General features: G+C 33.9%; 3 protein-coding genes across 5 annotated transcripts; 1 reads left to right on the forward strand and 2 right to left on the reverse strand.

Annotated features, from left to right (window-relative positions):
• Positions 1-444: 444 nt before the first annotated feature.
• Positions 445-1,959, reverse strand: LOC132038315 (disease resistance protein Pik-1-like). Its single transcript, XM_059428996.1, has 2 exons — positions 1,359-1,959; positions 445-602 (listed from the first exon to the last, which is right to left on the reverse strand). The coding sequence occupies exons 1-2, from the start codon at positions 1,429-1,431 to the stop codon at positions 445-447; spliced, it is 231 nt and encodes a 76-aa protein (XP_059284979.1). The 5' UTR covers positions 1,432-1,959.
• A 5,883-nt stretch (positions 1,960-7,842) lies between these two features.
• On the reverse strand, positions 7,843-20,417 carry LOC132037980 (protein VACUOLELESS1). The gene is made up of 16 exons (XM_059428692.1): positions 19,810-20,417; positions 18,954-19,271; positions 17,970-18,260; positions 16,337-16,476; positions 14,682-14,787; positions 14,494-14,586; positions 13,877-13,966; positions 13,689-13,802; positions 13,350-13,457; positions 13,143-13,216; positions 13,005-13,059; positions 11,951-12,132; positions 10,820-10,949; positions 10,542-10,644; positions 9,623-9,720; positions 7,843-8,705 (listed from the first exon to the last, which is right to left on the reverse strand). Exons 1-16 carry the CDS (start codon positions 20,272-20,274, stop codon positions 8,541-8,543), a joined length of 2,532 nt encoding a protein of 843 aa, XP_059284675.1. The 5' UTR covers positions 20,275-20,417; the 3' UTR covers positions 7,843-8,540.
• Positions 20,418-21,887: 1,470 nt separating this feature from the next.
• Positions 21,888-27,535, forward strand: LOC132036864 (cytochrome b561 domain-containing protein At2g30890-like). 3 transcript variants are annotated; one of them, XM_059427262.1, is made up of 5 exons: positions 21,888-22,098; positions 24,637-24,934; positions 25,036-25,197; positions 26,791-26,939; positions 27,021-27,535. In XM_059427262.1, the coding sequence occupies exons 2-5, from the start codon at positions 24,791-24,793 to the stop codon at positions 27,331-27,333; spliced, it is 768 nt and encodes a 255-aa protein (XP_059283245.1). In that variant the 5' UTR covers positions 21,888-22,098; positions 24,637-24,790; the 3' UTR covers positions 27,334-27,535. The 3 variants fall into 3 exon arrangements, with proteins under 3 accessions (XP_059283245.1, XP_059283243.1, XP_059283242.1); XM_059427260.1 differs by having other exon boundaries at positions 24,650-24,934; XM_059427259.1 differs by lacking the exon at positions 21,888-22,098 and having other exon boundaries at positions 24,481-24,934.
• The last annotated feature ends 178 nt before the right edge of the window (positions 27,536-27,713 follow it).

The raw sequence follows: 27,713 nt of genomic DNA on the forward strand, positions 1-27,713 counted from the left end.
AATTAATGCAGCAATTTGGGAAAATTGTATACATTTAATTTCGACTCTACAGATCGAGTACAACAATAAGCACTACACAAGTGCAACACTAGATGACAGGCCAAGGCATTGAAGAGAAGATAATGTGCTTACAACTTACAAGAAATCAATCTCAATTTTTCTATATACTCTTCTTTAATTTTATGTCCATATGTCTTCAGAAGTGCAAACTCCCCTCATCAGATCACGTTAAATTTCTTCCAATTTTCATCCGAGGCATCACCACCTTGGAAAGCAGGGATTGTTATAATAGTAAGGATCTCTAATTTCAAACATCTCAACCATAGGAAGCACTTGATTATTATTATTATTATTATTATTATTATTATTATTATTATTATTATTATTATTATTATTATTATTATTATTATTATTATTATTATTATAACCATTGATAACGTGAGGTCATACGTAGAAATGTGTTGTTTCTTTTGTGTTTTCATTCTGTGTCACAATAGTAGCAAATCCAACTTTCTTCCTAAGTATGTTCACCAGCTCCACTGTATCTATTCCCTCTCCTATTACTGTCAACAAGTCTGCTTCTATACTTACTCTCTCCACCCCTGCAATGTTTAAACATGAATAAATAGATAAATATGTCTTATCAACCATCAGGTAAATTATTTCGCCCTACGGTCACTGAGTTTTAATTACTATAATAGTAAGATTACAAAATTATTTGTTACGTTTAAGAAACCTGATTCTTTACTCACTATAATAGTAAAGTCACTAATAAAACTTTACCCTAGCTATTAATTATAACTCACAAGGCGATTTTCCTTGTCATGTTAAAACAGTTGAATTTTGCCAACTATAACAATAAAGTCACTAAGCTTTAGTCACGCTAACAAGAAACCTACTTATCAAGGTGAATTTATCGTTATAGAGGATAAAGCTTTACGATTTTACTGCTATGTAATATGCATATATAAGGCCGTTAATTCAATGTGACCAAAAAGAAAAAGAAAAAAAGGAGTTCTAGTTCTTCAACTTTACTGTAACAGTAGATGGATAAAGTTGAATGACACGTTAATATTGATCCATCTTTTTTTTTTTTTTTTTTTGGTTGAAATTATTAATCCATCTTAATCGAAGAACTTATTAGATGATCAGGTGGGTTACACCTTCAACAATACAAAGCCAATATATAGTACATTAGGCGTACTTATTAGCTAACTAAATGTTCAACATATCTATGTGAAGGTTTCCCTTTGCTTTTGATACTAAAGATGTCGATAGTGTAATTAATGTTGCTACACAGGTAAAGTTCTTTTCAATTTTCATGACTTTATATTTGCAAGTAGTGTCTTGAACTGAACCGAAAATCCGCTTCTTCAAACTTGGACGAAGTTGTCCATTCACTGATACATTAACAACCACCTTTGTCTGCATTTGAGGACACCACCCAAGAAAAATAACAATAACCTTTTTATTAGTAATTGTAGTAATTAATTAAGCTACGATTTTGTTGTGCCTTTTAGCCTATTTGGCCAAGTTTTTAACAAGTCAAACATGTTTATTTATTTTTTCAAAAATGATTATTTTAGAAAATGGAGATGTTTGGTCAAGTTTTGTACGTGCCAGAAGTTATTTTTCAGAAGCTAAAAAAAAATAACTTTACCTCGAAAATAAGTTTGAAACCTTGGCCAAACGCAAATTGCTATTCTAATATTGGTAAAATGTTTTGCAAATTGATGAACCAAACAGAAATTACTACTCTCCAAAAGTATTTTCCGAAACACTTTTCAAAATAAACATATTTTGAAAGCTGACCACCCAAATTCGTCGTTGGATGCTAAAAACAAAAAAAAAAAAGATTATAAATGTATAGTACCTTAGGCATTATATTGTTCCTCTCTTCTTAAAACTTCTCCTTTGGACTGTCTTCGACACTTACAAAGTTGTGACTTGTGAGGTTACAATTTTGATTATTTCTTGTCCTTGTTTTATACTTAAATCATTTGGGGAAATATCACACTAACTGTTTCTAAGAGTATTCAGACAGCCGACATGGCATTACATCGTACATGATCGAAATCAACTCTTGTACTTTTTCTCTCGACTTTTTCTAAGTTTTCTCATGTCCACGACTTTTTTCCTTGGTGATTGGCTAAGTGTAGAAGATATAATCAGTTTCTAACCATTAATTATTGCGTCTGGACATGTAAATTGCTTGAGTGTTTTACATTTAATTTTTGCACAAGAAGAGCTGTGCACTGACCCTACAAATTGATCATCGTTTATTAGCCCCAATAAAAAGGCAAGCAAGTCAAAAATGAACTTTAGTTATGAGTTAGAGTAGGAACTTTCTAGTAGGTTGACTCAAGGGCCTAGTTTGTTGGCTCCCCCTAACTCATCTTGTTCATACTTCGACTCAGTAAACTCTTTGCTTCCTTTAGAAGTCTTTGAGGAAACTCTTTGCTTCCTTTGGAAGTCTTTGAGGAAACTCTTTGCTTCCTTTGGAAGTCTTTGAGGAAACTCTTTGCTTCCTTTGTAAGTCTTTGAGGTTATGCGGTGATGTTTAACTGTGTGATACTCCTGACAGACTGGGGATTGACGATGATGGGACAAGCGGGACTGGCAAGCTTCTGAAGATGATATGCACGTGACACCTTAAATGAATCTCACACGAAATGGAAGAGAAAAGTAAATAACTTTGTAAGTCATGCTTTTGGAACTTGATGTAATGTAGCTCGAAAGACAAATTCGTGTGGGATTAAACTCAAAACGGATCGGACAATATGTGCATGGGCTTGGGTTCTCGAAAAATTGGGGATGAAATTAGAAAAAGTATATTGCAACTTGTGATCTTAAGTATGACATAAAATTTTGCAACAATAAAAGTATGTTGTTAAGAACAAAATGAAAAGTTTAAGGTTAATTATTTTTTAAATAAGGAGTAATATAATTCTATCTGGAACCTGTTGGCTTCAAGAATTCACATAAAGGATGCTTAGATGGATGTGCAGGCATACTAGAAGAGACAAGATTAGAAACGAGGATATACGGGGCAAGGTGGAAGTGGCCTCCACGGCGGAGAAGAAGAGGGCAGCGAGGCTGAGATGGTTCGGATATGTAAATAGGAGGAGCATAGATGTCCCCGTGAGGAAGTGCGAAAGGTTGGCAGTGATAGCTCTAAGGAGAGGTAGATATTACACCGATGAGGAATTGGAGAGAGGCGAGGACATGACCCTAGATAGGAAAGCATAATGGCTGAGGATCAGAGTAGAGGGTTAGTGGATTGTCGAGTGATTTTCTCTTCCTACGGGAAAGCATGGTTCTAGCTTAGAATACCTTGTTTGTTCCCTCTTCTACTTATCAGTAATCATTATTATTATTTTATTATTATCTTATTCTCCAATCGTACGTATTACTACTGTTGTTTCATTTACTTGGGTTATCTTTACTATTTTTGTTGTCAGTATTTTCACATTAGCTTTTACTCTTGTATTTGTCAAAATCTATTTTTAAAATCGCTTTTCTAAAGTCAAGGGTCTCTCGGTAGCAGTCTCTCGACCTCACATAAGGTAGAAGTAAGGTTCGCGTACATTGGATTCCAGACCCCATTTATGAAATTTCTCCGGATATGTTATTGTTGTTTCTTTTGAACCGACTAATAGGTAAAGAGAGCCACAAATTAGATATCAATATATTCTTGCTTATCAATTTCCTTTGAAGTGGTGATTTTCTTTGTTTGCCTTAGTATACCCTAATACTAAATTCCTAATCATCAAGTATACTCTAATACTAAAATTTTCACTCACCACGTATAAAAATTGCATCCATCATCAAATTCTCAAAATTTGTTACTCGCATTAGTTGTTGAACACCAAATTCAAAGCGGTAATATTTTAAGCGAATTTAAATAGTACTAATTAATTTTTGAAATGTAGTTATTTGATAATGTTTAAATAAATAAATTTGCATATGACTGTAGACGAAGATGGACATGTTAATTAAGACAATTTTATCACAAACGGGTTAAAATGTGCTTGACGATGTAAAGGTGTTGAATATGCTATAAGTTGTCGTAGAATTATGTACTGTCATATAATCATATGTTAGAAATGTTAACACATTGGCACACTCATACGTTAGAATTTAAATTGATAAAAAAAAAATTCTTATAAAAAAATATAGAAAAAAAATGAAGGGTTGGCCCGCCTCGGCCCACGGCCCTTGTAGGGTTGGGTTGGGCTAGCCATTTCAAGGCCCATTCAAATGAAGGGCCGGCCCGGCCCATCAAATTTCTTGGCCCGCGAGGCTTGGGCTGGGCTGGCTCGTTTTAACGGCTCTAGGGATCATACGTAAAATTGACAGCTAACATATTTGACTTCTTCAAAAGATAAACCAAAACTTATTCACTAGTAAAAGCTTGAGGTCAAACCAGTAAAACTCGAAGTTCGATTTTAATTGGTTCTGCTGAGTGGAGAAGAAAAAATTAGTGGAATGTTGAACCTACAAATGGTACACACATTTTTAATGAATGTTAAGGACAAGAATAAATCTGGACTATGAAAAGCAAAATTATCTCTAATTTTGAAATAGTAAAAGTCAGATATGGAGATAGATTGAACAAAGATATAGTACGCTTCCGATTTCGGAGCCAAAATGGCGTATTTTTGCAGCCATTAGCCCAAAATAGTATGTTTTTTTTTTTTAGACCAAAATGGGTATTTCGTTGGATAACCAACGAAATACCCACACACACACTGTTCCGGTGCGGAATAATTTGTTGCATTTCGCTACACATGTAGCGAAATGCAACAAATTATTATTATTATTATTATTATTATTATTATTATTATTTTGCATTTCGTTGTGCAATTCACGAAATAGATTTTTTTTTTTTTTTTTTTTTTTTTTTTTTTTTGCAATTCATGAAAGAAACTGTGTGTGCATGCAATTGACCTCATTTTTTAGTGAATTGCATTTCGTTGTGCAATTAACGAAATATGCTTTTTTTTTTTTTTTTTTTTTTTTTTGAAAAAAAATGCAATTCATGAAACTAATGAAAAAATTTGTTTTTTTTTTTTTTGGCATTTCGTGAATTGATAAACGATATATATATATATATATATTATTTTTTTTTTTTTTTTTTTTTTTTTTGCATTTCGTATATAATATTAATGAATATAAATAGTTTTATATATAATAGTTTTTTTTTAATTTTATTTCGTTCATCTAAAAATATAAATATAAAATATATATATATATATATATATATATATATATATATATATATATATATATATATTTATATATTTTCTTTTTTGCATTTCATTGGTAGATCAACGAAATAGGATAAAATAAATATATATATATAGGAAATTATATATATATTTTTTTTTTGCATTTCGTGTATTAAAAAACGAAATAGGATACAAAAAAATTAGTTTTATCTATATGTCGAGAAAATTAGTCGAACTTTATTTTCAAAAATTGAAACCACATAAGTGAAATTGACATTCACGGCTACATTACTCCAAATTTTTTATGTTGAAGTCTATTGCGCATCATCATATTATAAGTAAAGAAAACTGAAAATTTCCCGCCAATTTGGGGGAAAATTAAAATTGGAAGGGAAAAAAGAGGTTTTCTAGAAAATCGGCCTGGCCAAACTGCCTTTTGGCGGTTTGCGCTGCTAGATCTCGAAAAAATATGCAAAATCAAAAAAAAATTGCATAAATCGGATATCCGAGAAAGTAAAGTTATATTTTTAAAGTTTAAATTTACAACTACTCTTTCACCATTTTACAACTACTCTTTCTCCTATATTTTTTAAATATGTTTTTATCTAATTGAATTAGATTTATATTCAAAATAAAGTTATGTTTTGATTAAAAAATCAAACACTTAAATCTAAAGTTTCCAAACAAAACAAACGTGTTATTTTTTAATCAAAACATAACTTTATTTTAGAAAAAAAAATTTAAACACGCTTGTTTTAAAAAAATCCACTTTATAAATTATCATAACTTTTTATAAAGTTAAAAAAATTATATTTTCATAATTTTATTTTAGGAAACTTAAAAAAAAAAAAAACACGAAAAAGTGGATTTAAAAAAAAAAGGAAAAAATATATTATTTTTGAATTTTGTGATTTTAATTGGTGTACTTAGGAGTTGATATTTTTTCTTGTACATGCAAATAGGTATGTTATTTATATAAATGAAATACAAAAAAAATAAATATATATATATATATATATATATTTGCATTTCGGTTATATTCCAACGAAATAGGAAATTATCCTATTTCATTGATATATGAATGAAATATATATAAAAAAAATATTCCAATTATTTTCTATTTCGTTTTTATATAAACGAAATACAAAAATAAAATAAAATGTTTATCCTATTTCATTGGAATATAAACGAAATGCAAAAAAAAAAATTATAATTTCCTATTTCGTTGGAATATAACCGAAATATATATATATATATATATATATATATATATATATATATATATGAACGAAAGAATTTTTTATCCTATTTCGTTTTTTAATACACGAAATGCAAAAAAAAAAAATTATTATTTCCTATTTCGTTGGTATATCAATATATATATATATATATATTATCCTATTTCGTTGGTATATCAATATATATATATATATATATATATATATATATATATATATATATATATATTTTCCAATTTCGTTTTTAGATGAACGAAATAAAATAAAAAAACTATTTCTTTCACTGATTCACGAAATGCAAAAAAAAAAAAAAGCCTATTTCGTTTATCAATTCACGAAATGCCAAAAAAAAAAAAAAGTTTATTTCGTTGACCAATTCACGAAATGCAAAAAAATAAAAAATAAAAATTTCATTAGTTTCACGAATTGCAAAAAAAAAAAAAAAAAAGAGCATATTTCGTGAATTGCACAACGAAATGCAATTCACTAAAAAATTGCATGCACACACAGTTTCTTTCACAAATTGCCAAAAAAAAAAAAACCTATTTCGTGAATTGCACAACGAAATGCCAAAAAAAAAAAAAAAAAAAATTTGTTGCATTTCGCTACATGTGTAGCGAAATGCAACAATTTATTCAGCACCGGCACCGGAACAGTGTGTGTGGGTATTTCGTTGGTTATCCAACGAAATACCCATTTTGGTCTAAAAAAAAAAGGCATACTATTTTGGGCTAATGGCTGCAAAAATACGCCATTTTGGCTCCGGACTTGTACGCTTCCCCCCACCCCTACACCCCAACCACAATATTTCGTATTTTCTAGAGTAGCAGTTTGCTGCCTAGATTTGAAAAGCAAATTATCTAAGTTATTTCTGATAATTTAAGATGGTTACTACAGAATTGAATAGAAGTGTTAGCAGCTATAAAATCTTTTTTTTTTTTTTTTTAATGACGTACGAGTAACCCGTACATTGCTCGGCTTTTAGGTGCGCACGGTAAAACCAAATTTCTTGTGCGATAGTTCGCAAATCACACGGAGAGAGGGAATCGCGCTAGGCAAGGCCGTGCGGCAGCCTGGCCGACCAGGCAAATCTCCTGCCGTCGTAGGCAAGGGATTTTGAACCTGAAACCTCCATTGTGAAAGCCCCATGCTCAACCAACTTAGTCACCCTTGCGGGTAAAATCTTGTTTTTGTATAATAATTAACACGTGTTTTTCCTATGGCAAAGGCCAAAGTTCAATTTATCATCAACCTTGGTCTTGCTCTGGTACTTTCAGCATACATATTTCAAGTGCTTCGCATACGCGATGCAACCTAACATGCAAAGAACTTAAAAGAACTCGTATTAAGTTGGACCAGGAACTAAATTTACATGAAACGAAGTGTCAAAATACACCAAGTAAAACAGACATTAGATGCTCATTAAATCGTTCTATACAGGTACACAAGCACAATATATTGTACCCCCAGTATCAATCACATGAAAATATTAGATTTAAATAGCACGTCACTATTAAGTGTCCAGAATTCCCAAGATCTCCCACCAGTTATACGAACCAGCAAAGTATCCCGTGATGTACACAGGAGAGAAACAATGCACACAGAAGAGAAACAATCCAAACAAGCTGGAAAAACAAGCAACATTACCTGCGAGCTTGTAGAGACAGTTTATTTTCAAACAGTCGCCGTGGATAATTCATCACTCATTCACATAGAAATGGAAAACGTAAACCATGGAAATGTTAGAGCTCACATGAATTCTATTACCAATTCAGGGAGAAACATCAGCACATGCTTTCATATATCGTTTCCAGCCAAGCTATTTACAGGATGTAGATCAACATGAGGAATCATTGCTGGTTTCAAATGCTTCCACAACCTCAAATGCCACGGACACATAGAAAAAAACAGGTAAGTAGAGAGGAGATGCAGCAGATGTGTTCCAAAGGCTTCTTTTATCCTGCTGTGGTACAGCATGACCCCAACGCTATCAATCCTTAGCCAATACTAATTTAGAAGACTCTTAACAACAGGAGGATTCACACCAAAGGAAGCAAAGAGACGACCGGCATCAAGAAACACTTGGGAAGGATAACCGGTCTCGCAGTGTGTCAAAAATGGATGAAGCAGCTGAATTTTGAGAAAAAGTCTGCTTCAACCTCCCAAGTAATTCGTTATCTTTAGCCTGAGTAGCAGCATCAGCAGCCTCCTTAGCCATTCCAATTCGAGCATAAGCCTGTAAATGGTTCACCGACCTCATAAGCAAGATATCACTTTTATTGAAGCAACAAATACACATTTACTGTTCATTATGCCATCCAACGCCTTATGATCCTTCAGCGTCAGTTCATTCTTCTTCTTTTCCTTTAGGGGAAATGCATTTATGATACTACATGGACTCAAATTAACCATGCCGTGATCTGGAATATTATGTTAAAGAGTGAATGGGAAATCATTCCTTCTTCATTATCGTTAAACCTATTCTGATATCCAAAGTCTGTCGCCTACTTGCTTCTTGCAATAAACAGACAAAAAGTAGCTTCTCTTTATTTTTAACCAAGAAATCTGTTGTTTCCAACTCTAAAATTAAGGCGGTAATGGGTGAGTCCCTCTACTCTTCCCTACTTAAATACCAGGCTTAGTTCACAAGTCAGGATTCGAACTAGTGACATGTGCCTGCTAGAAACCCCACTGTAACTTTGTTGTTGCTGGGGGACAAAAGTACTACATTGAAGAAAGTGATTCCCCTTTTTCCATTCTTTTTATTTTCATTTGCTACTTTCCTATAGATATGTATGTCTTTATGGGTTTCTGTAGAAAGCGATAAATGTATTCTTGCACAATCATTTTGGACTTTCGCAGAGCATTTGAGGCAAAAGGCTAAAATACTTTTTTTAGCAAAAGTACCCAAGATTTCACAAGCATAGGCGAGGCTGTTAGCGTATTTCTGGCTAAAGGTAAACACAACATTTCAGACGAAAAGGGAGTAACTACTTTTCTATAATAGATTCATTTGTTAACAAAATCATCTCAGTTGGGATAGTGACCACATGTGGGTAAAGTTCAAAACTTAAAACTATGTGGGACTATGTGCCATGTCAAAACATGTCTGTGGACCAAATGTGGAAATATCAGAACATATACAACACTTACCTCTGCTCTTTCCCGAGGATCAGTCAGCTTTGGTATATACTTTAGTGCTTCACCTTTCTCATCTGCATCAACACATGCCTCGACAAATGGGCGGTAACCTAGAAAAAAAAAAAAAAACAGGAGAAAAAGGGAAGACTATAAGATATCCATTACCCTTCATTAGCATATAGTATATGGTCACAAAAGAACTTGCTTGGAATGTATACGAACATGTCCAAGGTGCTCCTTTCAGTCGCAGTCACAAGAAGAAGAACTACATTTCACATTGTAATTGTCGACAAAAAAAGAAAGCTAGCTCAACATGGCTACAACAAAATCTAGTTTGACCAAAATACATGATAAAACATATCAAGCAATTCAGGAGGAAGAGTAGCTGAAACTAACTAAATGTCACTCTAAATGAAGCCGATTACAGAAATTAATGAACTTCAACAGAGATTAATTAACTTCTTCAGCCTCAAGAACTAATCTAGTGAAGTAGGGGTTAAAAGAAGAAAATAATTTAACGATATCAAAAGGGGGAGCATTACATACAGCAGTTGTGCAGGGATAAAAGCCACTTCTGCAGACACCTTAAGGTTTATAGTAAACCTCTATTAATGTGTAGGACACACTTGCAGAAACCCTATATCAGGTGTCATACCCATAATGAATCACATACAACACTTTCTAACTCAAGTTCTAACTTTTCAATCAAATTTCCTGCTCCTTGGAATGCAAAACAAAAGTAAACCTACTTGACTTAAACTAACATTGGTATCCTAAATACAATCCAGCATAACAATCAAGAGAAAATTAATATATCCCGATTATAAATTTATAATACAAATATCACGGGGAAAATGCATTTAGAGATATTTCATTGAAATAATAGGGAAAGTCACAGATTTCCTCCTGTTAGACAACTAACGGAACTTACCAATTGGTGGCTTTTTCTCCTTTGAAAACTTTTCCAAGGCATCCCAATCCCTTTTAGTTGCCAGAGCAAAAACTTTAAGCCAATACCATCGCTTTTCGGATACCTGAATGATCCAAGAAAATTAAAATTAAGGGGACTCTAAATTGGATAAATCCGGAAGTTGAACCGACATTTACTTTTTTGAACCCACATATACCTAAAAAGGATGCAGAAATCACTAATAAAACAGAGAAAATAGAAGTTTATCATCACTGTGAGCCAAAAGAGATGGTACAGACCTTAAATTCTGTTTTGACTTTCACGGCAGCACGATGGTTCCCCAGCACAATGCATGTACGAATTGTATCACTTATACTTGAATCCACAAAGATGGCCTGTTTTGTAGTCACCTCCAACTCATGTTGCATCCTATATCAATAAATGATAAGACAAGATAACAACATTTAAATAGAAGTTAAGCAGAATAGAATGGTATCAAAAGCAGCAGAAAGAGAGACAGGCTGGCAGAAGATAGCAGAGGGAGGGAGATGCATTCTGAGTTTACATTTTTGAGAAAGTGAGCAGTTAGATTTTTATGCACTTGCTAAAAAAAAAATACAAGAAGAAAAACCATAAATGTCACATGAACTATGAAAAGGAAAGGAAAAAAAAATCGAATAAACTAGAAAGGTTGCAGAAGGACAAGACTATGACATGATTATCCTATAACAGCTGGGGGTACTATCCTTGGCTGCTAAAACTTGGGAAGAAAAGACAGACTTTTTTTCGGATGAAGTGGGAAGAAAAGACAGACTTTAGTCGGTGCTTCTCACCTAATGAGACTTGGGAGGATGTAAATCATCTCCTGATCGATTGCAAGTCACCTCTAAACTATGGTGTTTATGTAGAATTCCAGAAAGACCATTCTAGCACCTTGACATAAAGTAGACTTAAGTTCTACGAATATATGCAAAAATTATCCCTTAAATAGAAATTATGGAAAGAAATCACTACATATAAACTTGGGAAGTCATACTACACCTCATATCAAAGAAAAGTAGGGATCAACTGAACCACATAGATGACGTACACATACAGTGGATAATATTAAAGATAAGATTGTTTTCTGACTTGTTGCAGTAACCATTCTGAAACTCTCATCTAAGTTTAGCTTCGCATTTTTTACTGCAGCTAGCGCACTACACTAATATGAGAGAAAGGCCTCTCTAGCTGGTTAAAAATGTTATCAGGTGCCTACATATAAGCCTAATGCACATTCAGCATCACTCTGCAGAAGCAATTGGACCATCACTTCAAGACAACAAGCAGGAAGAAAAAATGAAAAAGTATGCAAGCAAAAGAAAAATGAAAGAGTCCCGCTGAAATTTTCAAATCAATGACTTAATAACTAAGGCTGAAGGCAATGGCACCTTAGCAATTTTGCATGCTCTTCAGCAGCTTTTGATTCAAAAACATATTCCCTTGTTTCTGCAAAAAGGTGCTGGGCCTTCTCAATGAGTTTTATTCTTGGACCATGAAGTGGAGATCCTTTGCTAGCCATTGGATTTTTAGACAATTCCCATGACTCTTTCCATAACAGGAAAGCTACATCCTACAAGATTGAAACTTCGTCAGATAGAGAAAGCTGAATAGAGGGAAAAGCAGAGAAAATCATCATGAACGGTATAATACTAGCATTTAGCAGCAAATTTTACATGTCTTGACAATTTAAGCCAAAATAAGATAGTACAGACAGGATTACAGAGCAATTACAACGAGCTTCCAGAAGTAGGATCAGATTCAGATTGACACTACACTAGAAGGCAAATTGAAAAATTCATAAAGAATTCCTACAAATATTATTATTGGTAAATAGTTCCTAGAATATTCTTTTACCAAATTTCATCTACTATGAAATATATACGGAGGGATACGAGCAACAATATGCAAAATCGAAAATAGATAAAGAGTTCTTCGAACATATTATTTTTATTGGTAAATAGGTCCAGGAATATTCTTTTACCAAATTCCATCTATTAAAATATATAAACAGAGGGGTAAGAGTAACAATGTGAGCTGAAGAACATAAATATGATAAAACATGCTTGATATCGAAATCATTCGCTTCTGTTTATTTCCAGAGAACAAAAGAGTGAAATGGTACCCGATAAAATCAATGTAAGGGAGAACCCGGAAAAAGGTCAACAGATTATAAAAAATAAAAAATAAATAAATAAAAAAACACTAATCCCTTCATATACACAAAACCCCCAACAGAACAACAAAACCGTTACAGAAACAGAGTTCAATATCGCTAGGATGAGATTCAATATGGCATAAACAGTTCTAAATTTCTAAAATTAAGGACAAAAATTTCTAAAACTAAGTTCTAACTTTTTTTAATTTTTTTTTCCTTCTCAAAAAAAAAAAAAAAAAAAAAAAAAGAAAGGAAGAAAAATAAGTTGTAGTTTCGCAGAAACCAACCTGAAGTTGCCCAGTAGATAGGAAAAAGTCCTTCAAAAATTCGTGCTTGTAATGCCTTAAGGTTGTGAAGAAAGAACAGGGTTCAGAAGGCTAAACAAACTGCTTTTGGAGTGATGAACAAACTAAAAGTTTTCATACCGTGCATAATTAACAAACAAGTCACGAGCTAGAGGTCTGGCCTGTATTGTCCCAAAGAACTCCAAAGCTGGTCTCTGGAATTTTTTTTAAAAAAGAGAGAGGATGAGGTTATTAATAACAACTGAACTAACTAGGCATTTAGAAAAAAAGGTTTAGGATATATATATTTTAGAAGAAAATACACTCCAGACCGGTCTTTATATGTACCTTCTGCCAGATATGGAAGAGGACAAGATAAACCAGATCAGTATCACCACTTTCAGTTGCCTTCGTTAGAGCAGTATCCTCTTCTCCAATGCTTAGCAAGAGAGGAACCTAAAGGAATAACATAGTTAGTACACCATAAGCTAACTAAAGCTAACCAATTTTGGTCACAGAAATCGAATTGACAGATAAAAGCCATCCAAGAACAAAGAAGTTCCCTTAGATGACAACTTGTGTCATTGAGAGATAAGAAGTTCTAGACTCCATTAGAAGACATGAAAGAGAGTTTAAATAAATAGATATTAATGGAAAGACACAGGGCATTCAAAAGAATTAACCAACCTGCTTAGATGAACGTGGTTCATGTTCAACAAGCATGGCAGCTAACTTCCGACGACCATTCTTATCCGCATGAGCAGCAACTGCAGCATAAGATATCCCCTTGCATATTTTCAGCTGGCATACCAAAAATTTACATGAGATTTTGCAATACAATAACTGATGTTGAACATCTTGTTCCAAACACAAACCTTATCAAGTAACATCTCTAGAAGAGTAGCATCAGGGATTGCCGCTGATGCTGTTATCTTTGTAGATGCCCAGTGCATGACTACAACTTCCTACAAAAGTGCAAATAAAAAACTATAAGCTAACATTTTTATAAGGAAAACAATATAAGCTAACATGTAAAACTTCAGAATCCATCCGGATCCATCATCTCTTCCCCTTTAACTTTAGGAAGTTCACTTTGAGTCTCTTTTTTTTTTTTTTTTTTTTTTTTTTTTTTTTTTTTTTTGAGAATGGTAGCAGTACACTTCGAGTCTGTTTTATTTGATGCAAAGATACAAGTCGAGGGAAATGCCTCATAAAAATCCAATATATTTGAGAGAAGACAGGACATTACACACACAACATACAATTTAATGACAGATTGACATCTTATATGGTCTCTGGAGAACAACCAACATGTCACATAAACTGACATGTTATTTCGATAAGCACATAAAGTGACATGCTATGAATATGAGCAACTCATGTCTATACTCATCATAGAATTAGTAATAAGGTGCGGAAGTATCTTCTTAATTGGACCACATCTAAAAGAAAGAAGTTTAATAGATATATGAACTTTTGCAAGAAAGCATACCTGATTCATACTAAGATATTCTGATATTTGAAGTGCAAGAAGGTGGCGATGAGCATTAATAAGACGAGCAATCAGAACAGCAGGTGTAAGCAACTGCCAGGAGGAAATGTCAGGAAAAAAAAAACATACAGAGAGTTCAGAATGAATTTAGGGCACAACTTCACTTAAAACAAGGAAGTATGGAGTACCTTATACTGCTGAATACTGAGAGGAATGCCAATATCTGGGCGACGTACAGCATTTAGGACTCGTAAGGTTTTACACATCTCTTGAATGCGATCCCGTTGAAAATGGCTGCCAAAGCCAACTGGATATCATTAACAAGAGAAGAAATCAGAATAGAATGATCTCTAGATAAGATCGATTTTCCAACAGCTCCATAAGTTCGGAGAAGATCTATAGAAAACAAATAAAAGGCCCGTTGTTCCATTAGTTTGATCCATTTTAACGTAACGTATACTAGCATTCAAGTTGCATACAGAGTAAAGTTCTGGCAACTTCCTCATGATAACAAATCCCTTGAGAACTGAGCTTAGGTTTAGTGATTGGTCCTAAAGTAGGCAAGCGCATAATTGACACTCCAAGCTTATATTCCCCTTCCCCTCCAGACCCTTGACCCTTCATCTCTTGTACCCAAAGGAAGAAAAAGATGGTAATCCCAAAAAGGAATTAAAAAAACAAAGCACAAACAAACAAATCCCTTTCCTTAGTTGCGTCGTCTCCACACTTTGGTTCAAACTTTAGTCCTTAAGCTTCATTGAGGAATTTTGGCTGACGAAGCGTCAAACACAGACCTTATGATGGCATTGTTGTTCTCGCATGAACCCAAAACAGAAACGTGTGGATTTTTCAACAGTCCCACACCTCACAGATGGAATACAATCCCCTCACTGTCATCGCATTCACTGCTCCACAATATAGATTGCTGGTATAGATGGCTCCCCCTTATCTAGCCCATGATCCAAAATCCCGGATAATAGAGAGATGGTTCAACTAGCATTAATGAGAAAATGGTCCTAGGTGGTACTTCTCTCCGCTTCGAAGGCCAAAAGAAGGTGTTGAGCAGCATATATTCATGATATGTTATATAAAATATAAAACAAACCCAGTTCACATAGATTTGTGATCTGCCGAACAAAGTAGTTCCAACATACTGGACCGGGAGAGAGAGTGAATTTTTTTTTTCAAGGCCGCCGGTGGGCTGGGCCCGGGCTCGGTTTGGAAGAAAGCCTCTTTTTAACTGCCAAATATTCATTAATGTTCAAGAGACATCAACAAACTCTAGCCCAGATGCATATGTCTTTTTTTTTAAGAAGGAAGGATCAGTAAATAAAGACAAAGTAGTTTATGTAGAAACTTCCCATTCACTAGTATCTCTCTGGGTGTAGATTACAGGAAAAGCAACATTACCAGTTTAATACAATTTAGAAAGTTCCCATATCGCTTGTTTATAACAACTTTCCCATCACTGCTTAACTTGTTTTACGAAGAACAGCAAGCAAGTAAATCGCCATGGCAAAGAAATGCCTTATTCTTGGATTCCTCTTATGAGCGAGGAATTATGAGTACAATGACATTAACTGAATGCCGCAGCTGGGGTTGTGGCAAAGCAGGCACAGAAAGAACCTAAATATCTACATAAGCCAAGAGGCAGATCTTTTTGCCCCTTCCCTGATCACACGAAACTAGCATTAGACAGCTATTGTCAACATATACAGCATTAGTATTTGAACATGTACGCACACCAGAAGCAAAAGGTAAAATGGAAATTCTCGTTTGCTCAGGAAACAGTAATATAGAAACTTTTAGAATATCATCTTTACAATTAAGCCAATAGACCAACCTGCAAAAGGCTTGGCCGTAGCTTGCTGCTCTTAAAAGCGTACGTTGTTGTGAAACATCAAATTCATGACCTGCTGCATCAATACATGCTTCAACCGCCTCGGGCAGCGAAGACCGTATCAGTCTCAGATTCTCATCGGCCTGGTTAATGATTAGGTGATTAGAATTCACCCAAAAGTTGAACTTCAAACAATTCTTCTCTACTATGTATACACAAGCATGCACATCTGACATAAGAAGTTACAAATTTTTGTGTTCCTAGGGAAAAAAAGACTAAAAGGAAGAACCTTAGGAGCTGATTCAAAAGAAAGAGGACATGCCAAAGGTTATGTTTACCGATCCTTTTAAGTTTAAATATTTATTTCTCTCAGTCTTCGAAATCCAAATTCCAAAAAACACTTCACTAGCTAAAGCATTCTAGAACAGAGGGAAAACGTTCTGATGATGAGAAACTTATCCCAAAAAAAACAAAACAAAAAAAAAAAAAAATGAGAAACTTGAGGTTTAAATTCAAATCCACTGGCTTATATATATACACCTTTGCATAAAAGGTAAACAACAGAAACTAACATTTACACACTGTATCCCTTTTTCAGGAAAAGGGACTGAGAATAGAAACTTAAGTTTTTCTAAACATCAATGACACAAAGAATGTGTACAGCAATCAATTATAGATGAAAAGATATATCTTCATCCAGCATTAGATGGATGATTTCCCAATTTAGAACACCAAAGATGACCCAATAAAAAGGTAGATACCCTCATTACATCTCATCGTCCTAGTCGACTTTTCCTTTCTACTACACTAAAAGGAATGTAAGCAAGATGTAATGAAGATCAAAGGTTTTGAGTAATGTGACATCTAGTCACTTATCAAAAAAAGTTGATATCTTGTCTTTAATAATTCGTATCTGAATGCCTATTATAAACCAGAGCTCATTATCATACCACTGCCTTTGGATGGTTACAAACACTGCGGCTGAAAATACCCAGTTTTAGAATTTGATTAGTTAATAGAAAAAATAGCATTCAGACAACATCCTTGCACTATAAGAAAGAGCAGAGATGGAGAAGCAAGTACCCGCCAATATCAGGTATAAAAACAAATGACAGCACCTCATTATTGGATTTCAGCAAAGATAAAGACACCTTATCATTACAATTGTTGCAACTACTCAAGAAATCTAAATCTCAACTTCTTTAACCGCAACAACAAAATTATTTTATGTAATATACATCATTGGTTAGGCATAAAGATGGAGGTAATGGCAGTAGAGAACGTGGGAAATGATGTATTATAGTAGTGTACTTATAGTGGGAATTGATATACTTGTAGACAAAATTGACTTTATCCAAAAGACAATAGCTAAGCATTTTTCGTTCTTTCTGCTATCCTTGTCAAACAGGATTATCAATTATAATTTCCTAAGTATACATATCCCAGGGTAAGTATGCAGATGGAACAAGTCTGGATGCAGAAGTAGATATATATTTGTTAAAAGATGTAAATATATGCACATATGCACAAACGAACAAGTCTAACTATCCTCATTTAAGTGTAATATTTGGAGATCGAATTAGGCAACTTGGCTCTTTGTCATTTCATAGAGCAAATACCAGAAGATATAGCCTACCTTGGCACTCCGCCTGTCAAAATGATCTAAGGCATCATAAAGCAGAGCTGCAGGTAATGTGCTACCAATCTGAAATATGGAGACTGTTGAATCTGGAACTCGATGAAGAAATTCCATACTCATGTTGGAGAGTATTCTAACCCCATCGCATTCAGGGATAAGGAGAATTGGTTCATCATAAAAATAGCGGACAGGATCTCCATAAGGACCCACCATTAGAAGCATATCATCCCAGTAGAGTAGTACACTGTCCATTCCACACCAAGCTAGCTGCTCAGGAGGTAGGGCTGACTAGAAGCACACAAGCAATAACATGGTAAGGAAAGCTTCACTGTGTTTTTTTGGATAAGTTGGTAAAGACAGATCCAGCGATGCACATGATCTAAAGATTCCGAATGATGAAAATAAACAATGTGGCATACATATGTGATATTTCCAACTAAGTAACCAGAAATCATTAGTTACGTGTGACAAGAAACAAATCAGATTGAACTGCAGCATATTATTTGAAAAACTGTATAGGCAATAATGTGGTAAGACTTAACAAAAATTGCTCCAGTTAGCACTTACTCCCTCCGCCCTAAAATACTTTTATCTTGTTTTGCTTCTCAAGAGTCAAAACTAAATGAGCTTCGGAAACTGATCTTTTGAGCCGAGCGTCTATCGGAAACAGCCTACCCCTCAAAAGGTAGGGGTAAGGTATGTGTACATCCTACCCTCCCCAGAACCTACTTGTGGGACACTGGGTATGTTGTTGTTGTTATTACTGATATGAGAAGAATTCCTACCTTATAGTACTTTCCATATAGTTTTCAAATATCTAAATTTTAATTTTAAAATATGGAGTTATACTCAGTAAGCTCCGAGGATCAGTCAAATTGACACTCAAGAAGCTTGAGACGGAGGAAGTTCATAATATAGAGCAAGTAGAATTTACTTAGAGAAATACAGAAACAGTAGTTAAGAGCATTGGAATGAGATAACCTCACAAGGATACTCGAAAATGATGCTGGAGAAATCCGTGGACATAACAAGAAGCCTCCCATCATGTGTAAAAGATGCCAAAAGCTTTCCATTTTGGGAAACCACCATTTTCTGTAGAGGCCCAATTCCAAGTCCAACCTCCTGAACACCATCCTCTTCCACCAACAACACGTGATCAGCAACACCCATTAATACTTCCACATTGCCAGACATAGTATACTGTGGCTCAATCACAGCCATACATAAAGGAAAATCCTCCAGACCAGTATCCGCTAGTTTGATCGGTTTCGGATTGTTGAAATCAGGTATACAATAAACCTGAAATGGGAAACTTTCAAAAACATACACCCCAACATAAATTATTATGCCACGTAGCCCAATATACAATATTATACCTGTTGTGTGTGTGTGTGTGTGTGTGTGGGGGGGGGGGGGGGCAGCATTAAACATAATGTATCAACCTTGTATAAAGTATTTTTGTTATCTTTGGCTTTAAAACGAGTGCTTTAAGCACCTTTTTATCTACCCAAACACTACAAAAAGTGCTTAATTACTATTCTGGCTTAAAAGCACCTAAAATAAGTCAATTCAAACAGGCTCTAAATCAGGTAACAAACCCGTATTACGCCACATAGCCCAACATACAATATTATTATACAACATTATACACTATTATACATTATACTAGGGGGGAAAGCATTATACATAAAGTATCAACCTTGTATAATAGTGTATAAAAGGTATTTATACACAAATATGAGCTAAATCAGGTAACAAACTCAAACTACAGGCTACGTAGCGTAAATATCTTCAAAAAAAAAAAAAAATAGACATAAAACTTGTAATTCTCCCTTACCTGAAACGCCTCATTGATACAAACAACACCATTTCCCCAAAAAACACATTCAACAACACTATGAGTAAAACAATCCACTCCCAAGGTAAGCTGAGAATTGGGCTCAATCGCTTCAGCATGAACATTATACCGATAAACAGTACCATCTTGAGTTATACAAATTAGCATTTGATCATCAGTCCAATGCATACCAATTAATCTACCACCTGGATTCTTCCAAACTGTTTCAGAAATCTGAATTCCAGCGCAATTGAAGATACGGAGTTTACGGAGAGCTGATTCGGCGTAGAGTTGAACGATTTTAGCATCGTCACGGATAACGGCGATTGGACCGGAGAATGGAGCGCACGCGACTTTGTTGCGCGTGAGGTCAACGTGCTTCCATTGCATTTGGTAAAGTTCGGGTTTACGGTAGTAGCGATTGTAGAGAAGTTGCCATTCTGCGGCTACTGTTACTGCCGCCATTGATGGATTTGTTGGAGCTTAACTTGTGATCGAAGGTATCAATGGATCGTGAATTTTAAAAAAAGATGGAGAAATGTACCATTTGGGAAAGGCGAAATTGGATCGTTGGGATTATTAGCCGGGTCGGGTCGGGTCGGATCGGGGCAGCTCCTTTTTTTGGGCCAATTGCAGGATTGTCCTTCGCTTGGGGTGGTCTTTAAGTTTTAGTCCTCATAATGGTGGTCTTTAAATTTTGTCCTTTAAATTTCGCCTCTATTTCTACCTTATTTGCATTTGCATGGTAGAGGTAAAATTTCTGCACGCAATTTTGTTCAGTAATTTTATAAGGCAAATTTATGTGGATAAATTTGTAAAATTCTGCCTGAATCAAAATTTATTTTTGCTTCTGCAAAATTTTGCCTTATGAAATTCTATCTTGTGAATTTTTTTTTTTATTGAGCTGAAGTTCAAATTCACAATCTCGAAATATTAGACGAAGGGCAAAATTTAAAAATAGCTAATTTGAAGGACAAAAATTAAAGACCACCCACCCCAAATGAAGGACAATCCGCGCAAAAAGAAGTTCTTTTGTGTGTGCGTGTCAACTGCCCCCGTGTATTCTTTGTTTTTGTCGTTTTTTAGATATCTTATTGGTCCTTTCTGTATTTTAAATTCTTTTGGGTGGAAGTTTCCAATGAATGGTTTTGAGAGAGGAAGAGAGATAATGGAAGAGCCTTCTGTGGAATTAAATATTAGACCTTTAGACATGAATTTTAGTTATATTTGAAAGAAATGTAGTTTGTGAAGTTGAATTGATAAAAGGTATTGGGAAATTGAAGTTGCGTTTGGACATATATTTCACTTGAGAAAATGTTGAAGTTTTGTGAGGCAAAAAAAAATTATTTATTTGAAAATCGAGTTTTTTAAATTTGAAAACTCAATTTCACGTTAAGTGAAAATTGATAATAACATATAACCGAATAGTGGTATTTTGAAGAAAGAAATGTTAATTGTTTGTCCAAACGGGCCCTATTTTTTCCCTTTTTCCAAAACATTGCTTGTTTATACGTTTGAACTAATTCTTTTGTTAGTTTTGAATGATAATTTTTTAGGTTTGAAGAAGTGGTGCAAAGTGGGGGGAAAAAATTAACTCATAAAACTTTAATTTTTTTTTTTTTTTAAGTGAAAATGAAATCATGTCCAAATACAACTTCAACTTTCATATACTAGTAGTACTATTTTACCACTTCAATTTTAAAAACTCTTTTTTCCAAATGTCAACTAAATCTATGTCTAAACGCCTACTAAAACTATGCAGATAATTGATGGTCAATCTTTCACATGTTATTCTTTCCTCTGGTTTTCTTTGTTGTTAAAAAAAAAAAAAAAATGGTGAACCAAGAATTTTTCTCCGAAAATATTTATTAAAAGATATAGCAAAATGTCAGTCAATAATCAAAATTTTCTCTGAAAAAATGACAGTAAGTCTGAACAAAGACTGATGGTTGATGGATCCTAAATTTTTGCAAGACCAAACATTAGTAATTAGGAAACCTTTAAAATACAATAACAAATTTAACCGAAAACTAAGCAAGAGACCAACTGTAATTCTCATACTATAAAAAACATTGATAGTATGAAAATGGCATTTACCGGCATACAACTAGAGTTTGCTGCATTTACACAAGTCAATTTAATCTGAACATTTTTAACGGGTTGTTTTGGGCATCGCCCAAATCAACCCATCAACAAAATACATATTGCCCAAGTCGTTAAATTTTGGACGAATTGGACGTGATATATATTTTTGCATCAATTTTGCCATCATGTCCCCAATGATTCAAGGTAATTCGCATTTCGGCCATCTGTTACTCGAAGTAGCTATTTTAGCCTTAATTTTCTAACATCTAATTAATTGCATAAAGATATGAAAAATTAAGTCCAAAAAAATTGAATTAGGCATCCATAGGTTTTGTCACTGTTTTTTATCTGAATATTTTTAATTTAAGTTTAACTGGAAATCAACGGGGCTACAAGGTGGTTGATTAGGTGGATGTAACATATAGTCAATGACTAGTTCAATCAAATTTAACATTTCTTATACAAAGCATAAATATACAAATGAAAAATCATTAAAATTTCAAAATGTTAAAGGTCTGAAGCCATAATAGAAAATGTGTGGCTTAACACAAAGATTGAACCCATCAAATTTAATCGTGAATCATTTAAATCTAACTCTGGTTGAAGCTTTCTGAGTTGCATGTCTTTTGGTTAAGGTCAAGTATAATGAACTTCTCTTTCCTCCTCATTTCATCGAAGTTGATATTTCTTGATTTGACATATTGATCGCATGAACATAGTCAATAAATTTTAGCTTTAATGACAATGTGTTTTTTTAAAGAGTGATGACTATTGGAAAGGAAAAGACATGGTGGTTAAAGCAAATATTATTTTTACTTATGGAACTTTTGTTAAAGAAACTTTAATCCGTGAGTCTACCTTTTGTCCTTTCAATCAGCACTGCTTTCTTCCTTTCCAAGGTTTACCTAATTGTAAATTCACCATATTTAAAGTAATTTTGCTTTTTGAATTACTTGATTTTTTAAAAAAAAAAATTCTGATGGTGGTGTTTGGAACAACTTGCACACCACTCTACTAATCTATTGAATACTTGTCACCTTCCAACAACACAAGTATCGAGTAACTTCACGTTCTATAGTCCATTCTAACTTCAGTGACGACGAAGCCGCAGCTTTAGATACTTTTTAACTATCGAATCTTATTTAGGTGAGAAACTACCTAAGCTTTTGATGCAATTTGTTTCTAAAGTCATCATACTAATGTGGACGATTGTGCTTGGATTACATGTGAGACATGTTAACAACTTTGGGTAAATTGGCATCATTTCCTCCCATGTGCCAACTCCTGCTGTATAGGGACCTCCTAGTCACTTCATATTCTACCCTTGCTGACCACTCCCTGTTCCAGTGGTAATAATTTACTAGAGTATCTTTTCTATTGTGTTGTTAAAGGATCATTTAAGGTGCGTTTACATCTCGAAGCTTAGAAAAACTCAAGGAGAGCGTTTTGCCTCGCTTAAGCTACCCTTCAATGTAAGCAAGGCACCAAGGCATGTGCCTCATTGCCCATGAGTTTAATCTTGAATAAATATGGCACTAAACAATAAATACAATCGTCCAAAGAGATATATGTATCGTTACAGAAAATATTATGAATTAATTAATTTGTTACATTTTTCTTGCATTACATATATATTCTTACATTTTTTCTTTATTGCGCCTTCTTTTAGTAAAGTCCACAATTTCATTGTGCCTTGCACTTAAAGTCCTTAATATACCTGGAGCGCTTGTTAAAGCTTTCGCCTTTGACAACACTGGACTTCTCTACAAAATTTCCAAGATTGCAGGCTTAAACATTTGCTTACTATAAACTACAGTACATTGTTAGTTAGAAAGGATTCTTATTTTCTACAGACCAGTGAGTTTCCTCAAAAGGATTTAGCAGATATAGGTTCTTGCCTGCGGTCCAATGATACATACAAGAGATATGAAGCACGTAAGTAGGCCAAAATTGTCATGATGAGATGCAGAAATTAATTTCAAGTATATGATAATGGAGGGTCCATTAAAGAAAAAGCTATTCATCAATCACATTTGCAAAATCTACTGCATAAAGTTGCATGTCATGGTCCACCTGTCTTTTAGTACTATATACTTATATTGTTCTTTAAATTCTCAAAGACTCGGTCCAGCAAAAAGTGTCTATAATTGGTATAAGCTAATTACTTATTCCGTGTATTGCTGAATTAGCAAGTTCATCAGTTTGTTTCAGAACAGAATAGATGTGATTTGCCAACTTAACGCAAACTGTTAACTGTCTGATGGTTTAATGAGTTGAAATTCTGTTCATTTCTAAAAGCAACCACCCATAACATAGACAAGAAATACTTCTCAATACTAGTGACCATGCGCTTGCTCAATAGTGGGTAAGTAGAGACTAAAATGTACATACATATTGTCAAATATACTTGATATTATTTTTGAAAAAATTTCTCCCACTCTGACTACGTTGTGCTCTGGAATACCACATTCTCCCCCATTAAAAAGAAAAAGCCTGTCATAGGGTCCCTACCGGGTTGAAATCCCAGCCTATTCTCCACTATAAAAATATGCACTATAAATATATTAAGTACAATAATCTGAACATTATGCCAAACATTGTAAATTTGTCTAAAGCTAGCATTTCACTTTGGCTCTTTTCAGAATTGAGGATAAAAATGCTTAGAAAAGGAAATATTTGTTTTTCTACGATGTCTTGAACATTTTAGAAAAAGTGTGCTGTTTAATTTATGATAAAGTTCAGTTGGCTATTGCAGATGAAGAGAAAACAATGTACTTTCAGAGCTTAACAAGTTAAGGACAAGAAGTTTTGCTGTGCTGTTTCTCTTTCAGCTCAGTTCCTTCGTCTCTTCATCAACACAATTTTGTAGCATTAGCAACATAGGAGTACTTACATCATGAGTAGCAAGATGGTACAAACCACGCAGAAGCTGATTGTTCACGTGGCAATTTTCATTTTCGCTCTTCTACCATTAGTCAGTGCAACTCAAAAGCACACGAAAAAGATCGTTCACAAATGCAACGACCACAAAGTCCTTGAGGTAAATCACATTTGCATCTCCTATTCAATTTCTAGCTATAGTTCTGTAGTTTACTCATATATCTGTAGGGCAGCTACTGATTATCTGTCTCAAAATTTCAGTTAAGTCCAAAGCTGTCATTTCAAATTATTCTACATGGATTTCTCCTCTGGGCTTCCATGGGTTTCTTGATGCCTATGGCGATTCTTGTAATAAGAATGTCGAATAAAGAGGAAAACGGAAGAAGGCTAAAGATGATTGTGTATACTCATGCAGCTTTACAGGTAAATAAAATCATTTTTAACTTTTGTTTCACTGTGAATGTGGGAAGCAAAAACACTGACTCGCACTCGGGTGTTTTGCGTCAAACTAATTAATAGAAGACATGTGTCTTTCATAGATATATTTGTCACTAAATCATGGATAAGTGATATGAATTCTCACTTTAATTTATAATTATCTAGGTTAAATTACTTGATTTGGTGCAAACATCAAATATGAGTAATTATTTACCTGTGAGAGGGTCATAAACTTGGTCTAGTCAATGAAGGGGTCTTCTTTTCTTTGACATGAAAATCAGTATCTCAACAATTGTTGAAGGTTATTATTACCAATTTGAACCTTGTTTATTAGATAAGTACCCCACCTTTCACCTCTAATGATCTGAAAGAGAGCAAGAGTTATGATTTAAGGTTAAATTACTTGGTTTAGTGCAAACATCATATACGAGTAATTATTTACTTGTGGAGAGTCATAAACTTTTTTTAGTCAATGAAGGGTACACTTCTTTGGCATGAAAATCAGTATCTCAACAGTTACTGAAAGTCATTATTACAAATTTGAACCTTGTTTATTATAGAGGTGTCAAATTTGGCTAAAGGTGATCATCTTGTAACCTAACCCGCCCATAATTTTATAGGTTAAACAAAGATAATTTATGTTGATTTGATTTTAACCTAATATATATATTTTTTAAAGTGATCTCCAACTTAGCCCAATACTAGCCTAATTCTAGCCCATTTTTAAGATTTACTTAAATTTGGGTTTATTGCTTGAGATTTACTTTATTTTTTTTTATATATACACTTTTCTTGTATCATGTATCTTATAAGTTTGTGGTATGTTTAATATGAAGGGAAATATTTTTCACGAAATTATGTTTAATATGAAGGGAAATATTTTTCACGAAAAATGTTTTTCTCGAAAATATTTACCACGGAAAATGTTTTCCTCAAAAATATTTTTCACGAAAAATCGGCGAAAATATTTTTCGCGAAAAATGTTTTTCTAGAATATAAACCCTTCAAAAAAACTGGGTCAAGTTGGGCGGGTCATGACACAACTCATTTTTAATAATTCAAATTTAAACCCATTTATTTTTGAAATAGCTTTTGAACGTTATAATTTCAAATACATTTATTACTTCAAATTTTGATTGACGTGCATTTCAGTACCAACCCGCCCATTTGACACCCCTAGTTTACTAGATTAAAATACAACACCTTTCAACTGTAATGCTACCAAAAGAGGGTAAGAGCTATGATTACACATTTGCTAATAATTAAACTAGCCCACAATTTGTTATTAGGTAGTTGTAACTTAAGCTCATTTATGTTCAAGTTGATAGCAGTGATGAATGCTTAGTGAGAAAGGAAAGGCAGGAATTGTAAAGTCCCTTATTTGAGTACTACAACTAACTCTATCTTTATTTAAAAAAGAGCCCAATTAAAGTTAATTATGATGTTAGGTATAACCGTTTAATTTATCATGAGATACTTTTGATATCTGAATTTGTTGCTTTACAAAGTCCAGGTACCAATAGTTACATCATTATGTGGTTCATAAAACTCACATAATTTTTTTTGGGTATTTGACAGATAGTATCTGTTCTCCTTGTAGCAGTAGCAACAATCATGTCAGTAATAAACTTTGAGAACTTTTTTGACAATACTCACCAAAGAGTTGGCTTAGCTCTATATGTTGCCATATGGCTGCCATTAGTAGCTGGGATTTTTCGGCCTGACAAGTAAGGATACCATAATTTAACACCATGGAAGTTTTCTGTTGTTCAATCAATTGAATAGAAGCTTTCGTTCTTCCTATACAGGGGAAGCAAAAATCGGGGTAAATGGTATGCCTTTCACTGGCTTATTGGAGTCACAGTTACTTTACTGGGAATCGTCAACGTATATATAGGTTTACAGGCCTATAACAAAAAAACAATGAAAAGCACAAGTATTTGGAACTGGCTTTTCAGTGCTGAGGTCGGGGTTATCGTGTTGATCTATCTGCTCCAAGAAAAATGGCACTATATAAAGCAATCAGAATGGATTTTAGGCAATGAATCAGTACGACCAACGGATCAAGAATCATCTCCAACTCAGAAAAAGGAACTCTCACCCTCATCAGAGCCATGTTAAGACTTCAGACAAACAAATAATTTTGCCTTTTACTAACATAAATTTTCTTCATTTTTTTCTTTTACTAACTTTTAAATTCTTTACAATTTTGTTATAATTTTTTAATAAGGTCTTAGTTTGTTACAATTTCACAAACAAATATTAGAGATTTGTGTAGAACTATCAATGTAGACCATCATATACAGACAATAATACTATAGTATGTATTAACATTTTAACGTTTGTGGTTTAACATTTATAACTAGCAAAAAGGATAACACCTTTGCATTGGTGATACACTGATATATGTGGAAAGCTAACTGGTTTTATCTGCACTTGATATGAAGATACACTAAACAAACCTGGCTTCACTATCGCGACAGGCTCAGTCATGAGTTAAG

Source organism: Lycium ferocissimum, chromosome 11 (assembly GCF_029784015.1).
Source record: "Lycium ferocissimum isolate CSIRO_LF1 chromosome 11, AGI_CSIRO_Lferr_CH_V1, whole genome shotgun sequence".
Taxonomy (NCBI): Eukaryota; Viridiplantae; Streptophyta; class Magnoliopsida; order Solanales; family Solanaceae; genus Lycium; species Lycium ferocissimum.

What these genes read in the sequence shown, in the direction of transcription:
- LOC132036864 (XM_059427262.1), top strand. Translation starts at nt 24,791, where the DNA reads ATGAGTAGCAAGATGGTACAAACCACGCAGAAGCTGATTGTTCACGTG. An exon ending in ACGACCACAAAGTCCTTGAG is followed by an intron (nt 24,935 to 25,035) that starts GTAAATCACATT and finishes TCAAAATTTCAG; the next exon opens with TTAAGTCCAAAGCTGTCATT. An exon ending in GGGATTTTTCGGCCTGACAA is followed by an intron (nt 26,940 to 27,020) that starts GTAAGGATACCA and finishes CTTCCTATACAG; the next exon opens with GGGAAGCAAAAATCGGGGTA.
- LOC132038315 (XM_059428996.1), bottom strand. Translation starts at nt 1,431, where the DNA reads ATGCAGACAAAGGTGGTTGTTAATGTATCAGTGAATGGACAACTTCGT. An exon ending in TTTGAAGAAGCGGATTTTCG is followed by an intron (nt 603 to 1,358) that starts GTTCAGTTCAAG and finishes TAAACATTGCAG; the next exon opens with GGGTGGAGAGAGTAAGTATA.
- LOC132037980 (XM_059428692.1), bottom strand. Translation starts at nt 20,274, where the DNA reads ATGGCGGCAGTAACAGTAGCCGCAGAATGGCAACTTCTCTACAATCGC. An exon ending in TTGACAGGCGGAGTGCCAAG is followed by an intron (nt 16,477 to 17,969) that starts GTAGGCTATATC and finishes ATCATTAACCAG; the next exon opens with GCCGATGAGAATCTGAGACT. An exon ending in AACCACGTTCATCTAAGCAG is followed by an intron (nt 13,458 to 13,688) that starts GTTGGTTAATTC and finishes TTATTCCTTTAG; the next exon opens with GTTCCTCTCTTGCTAAGCAT.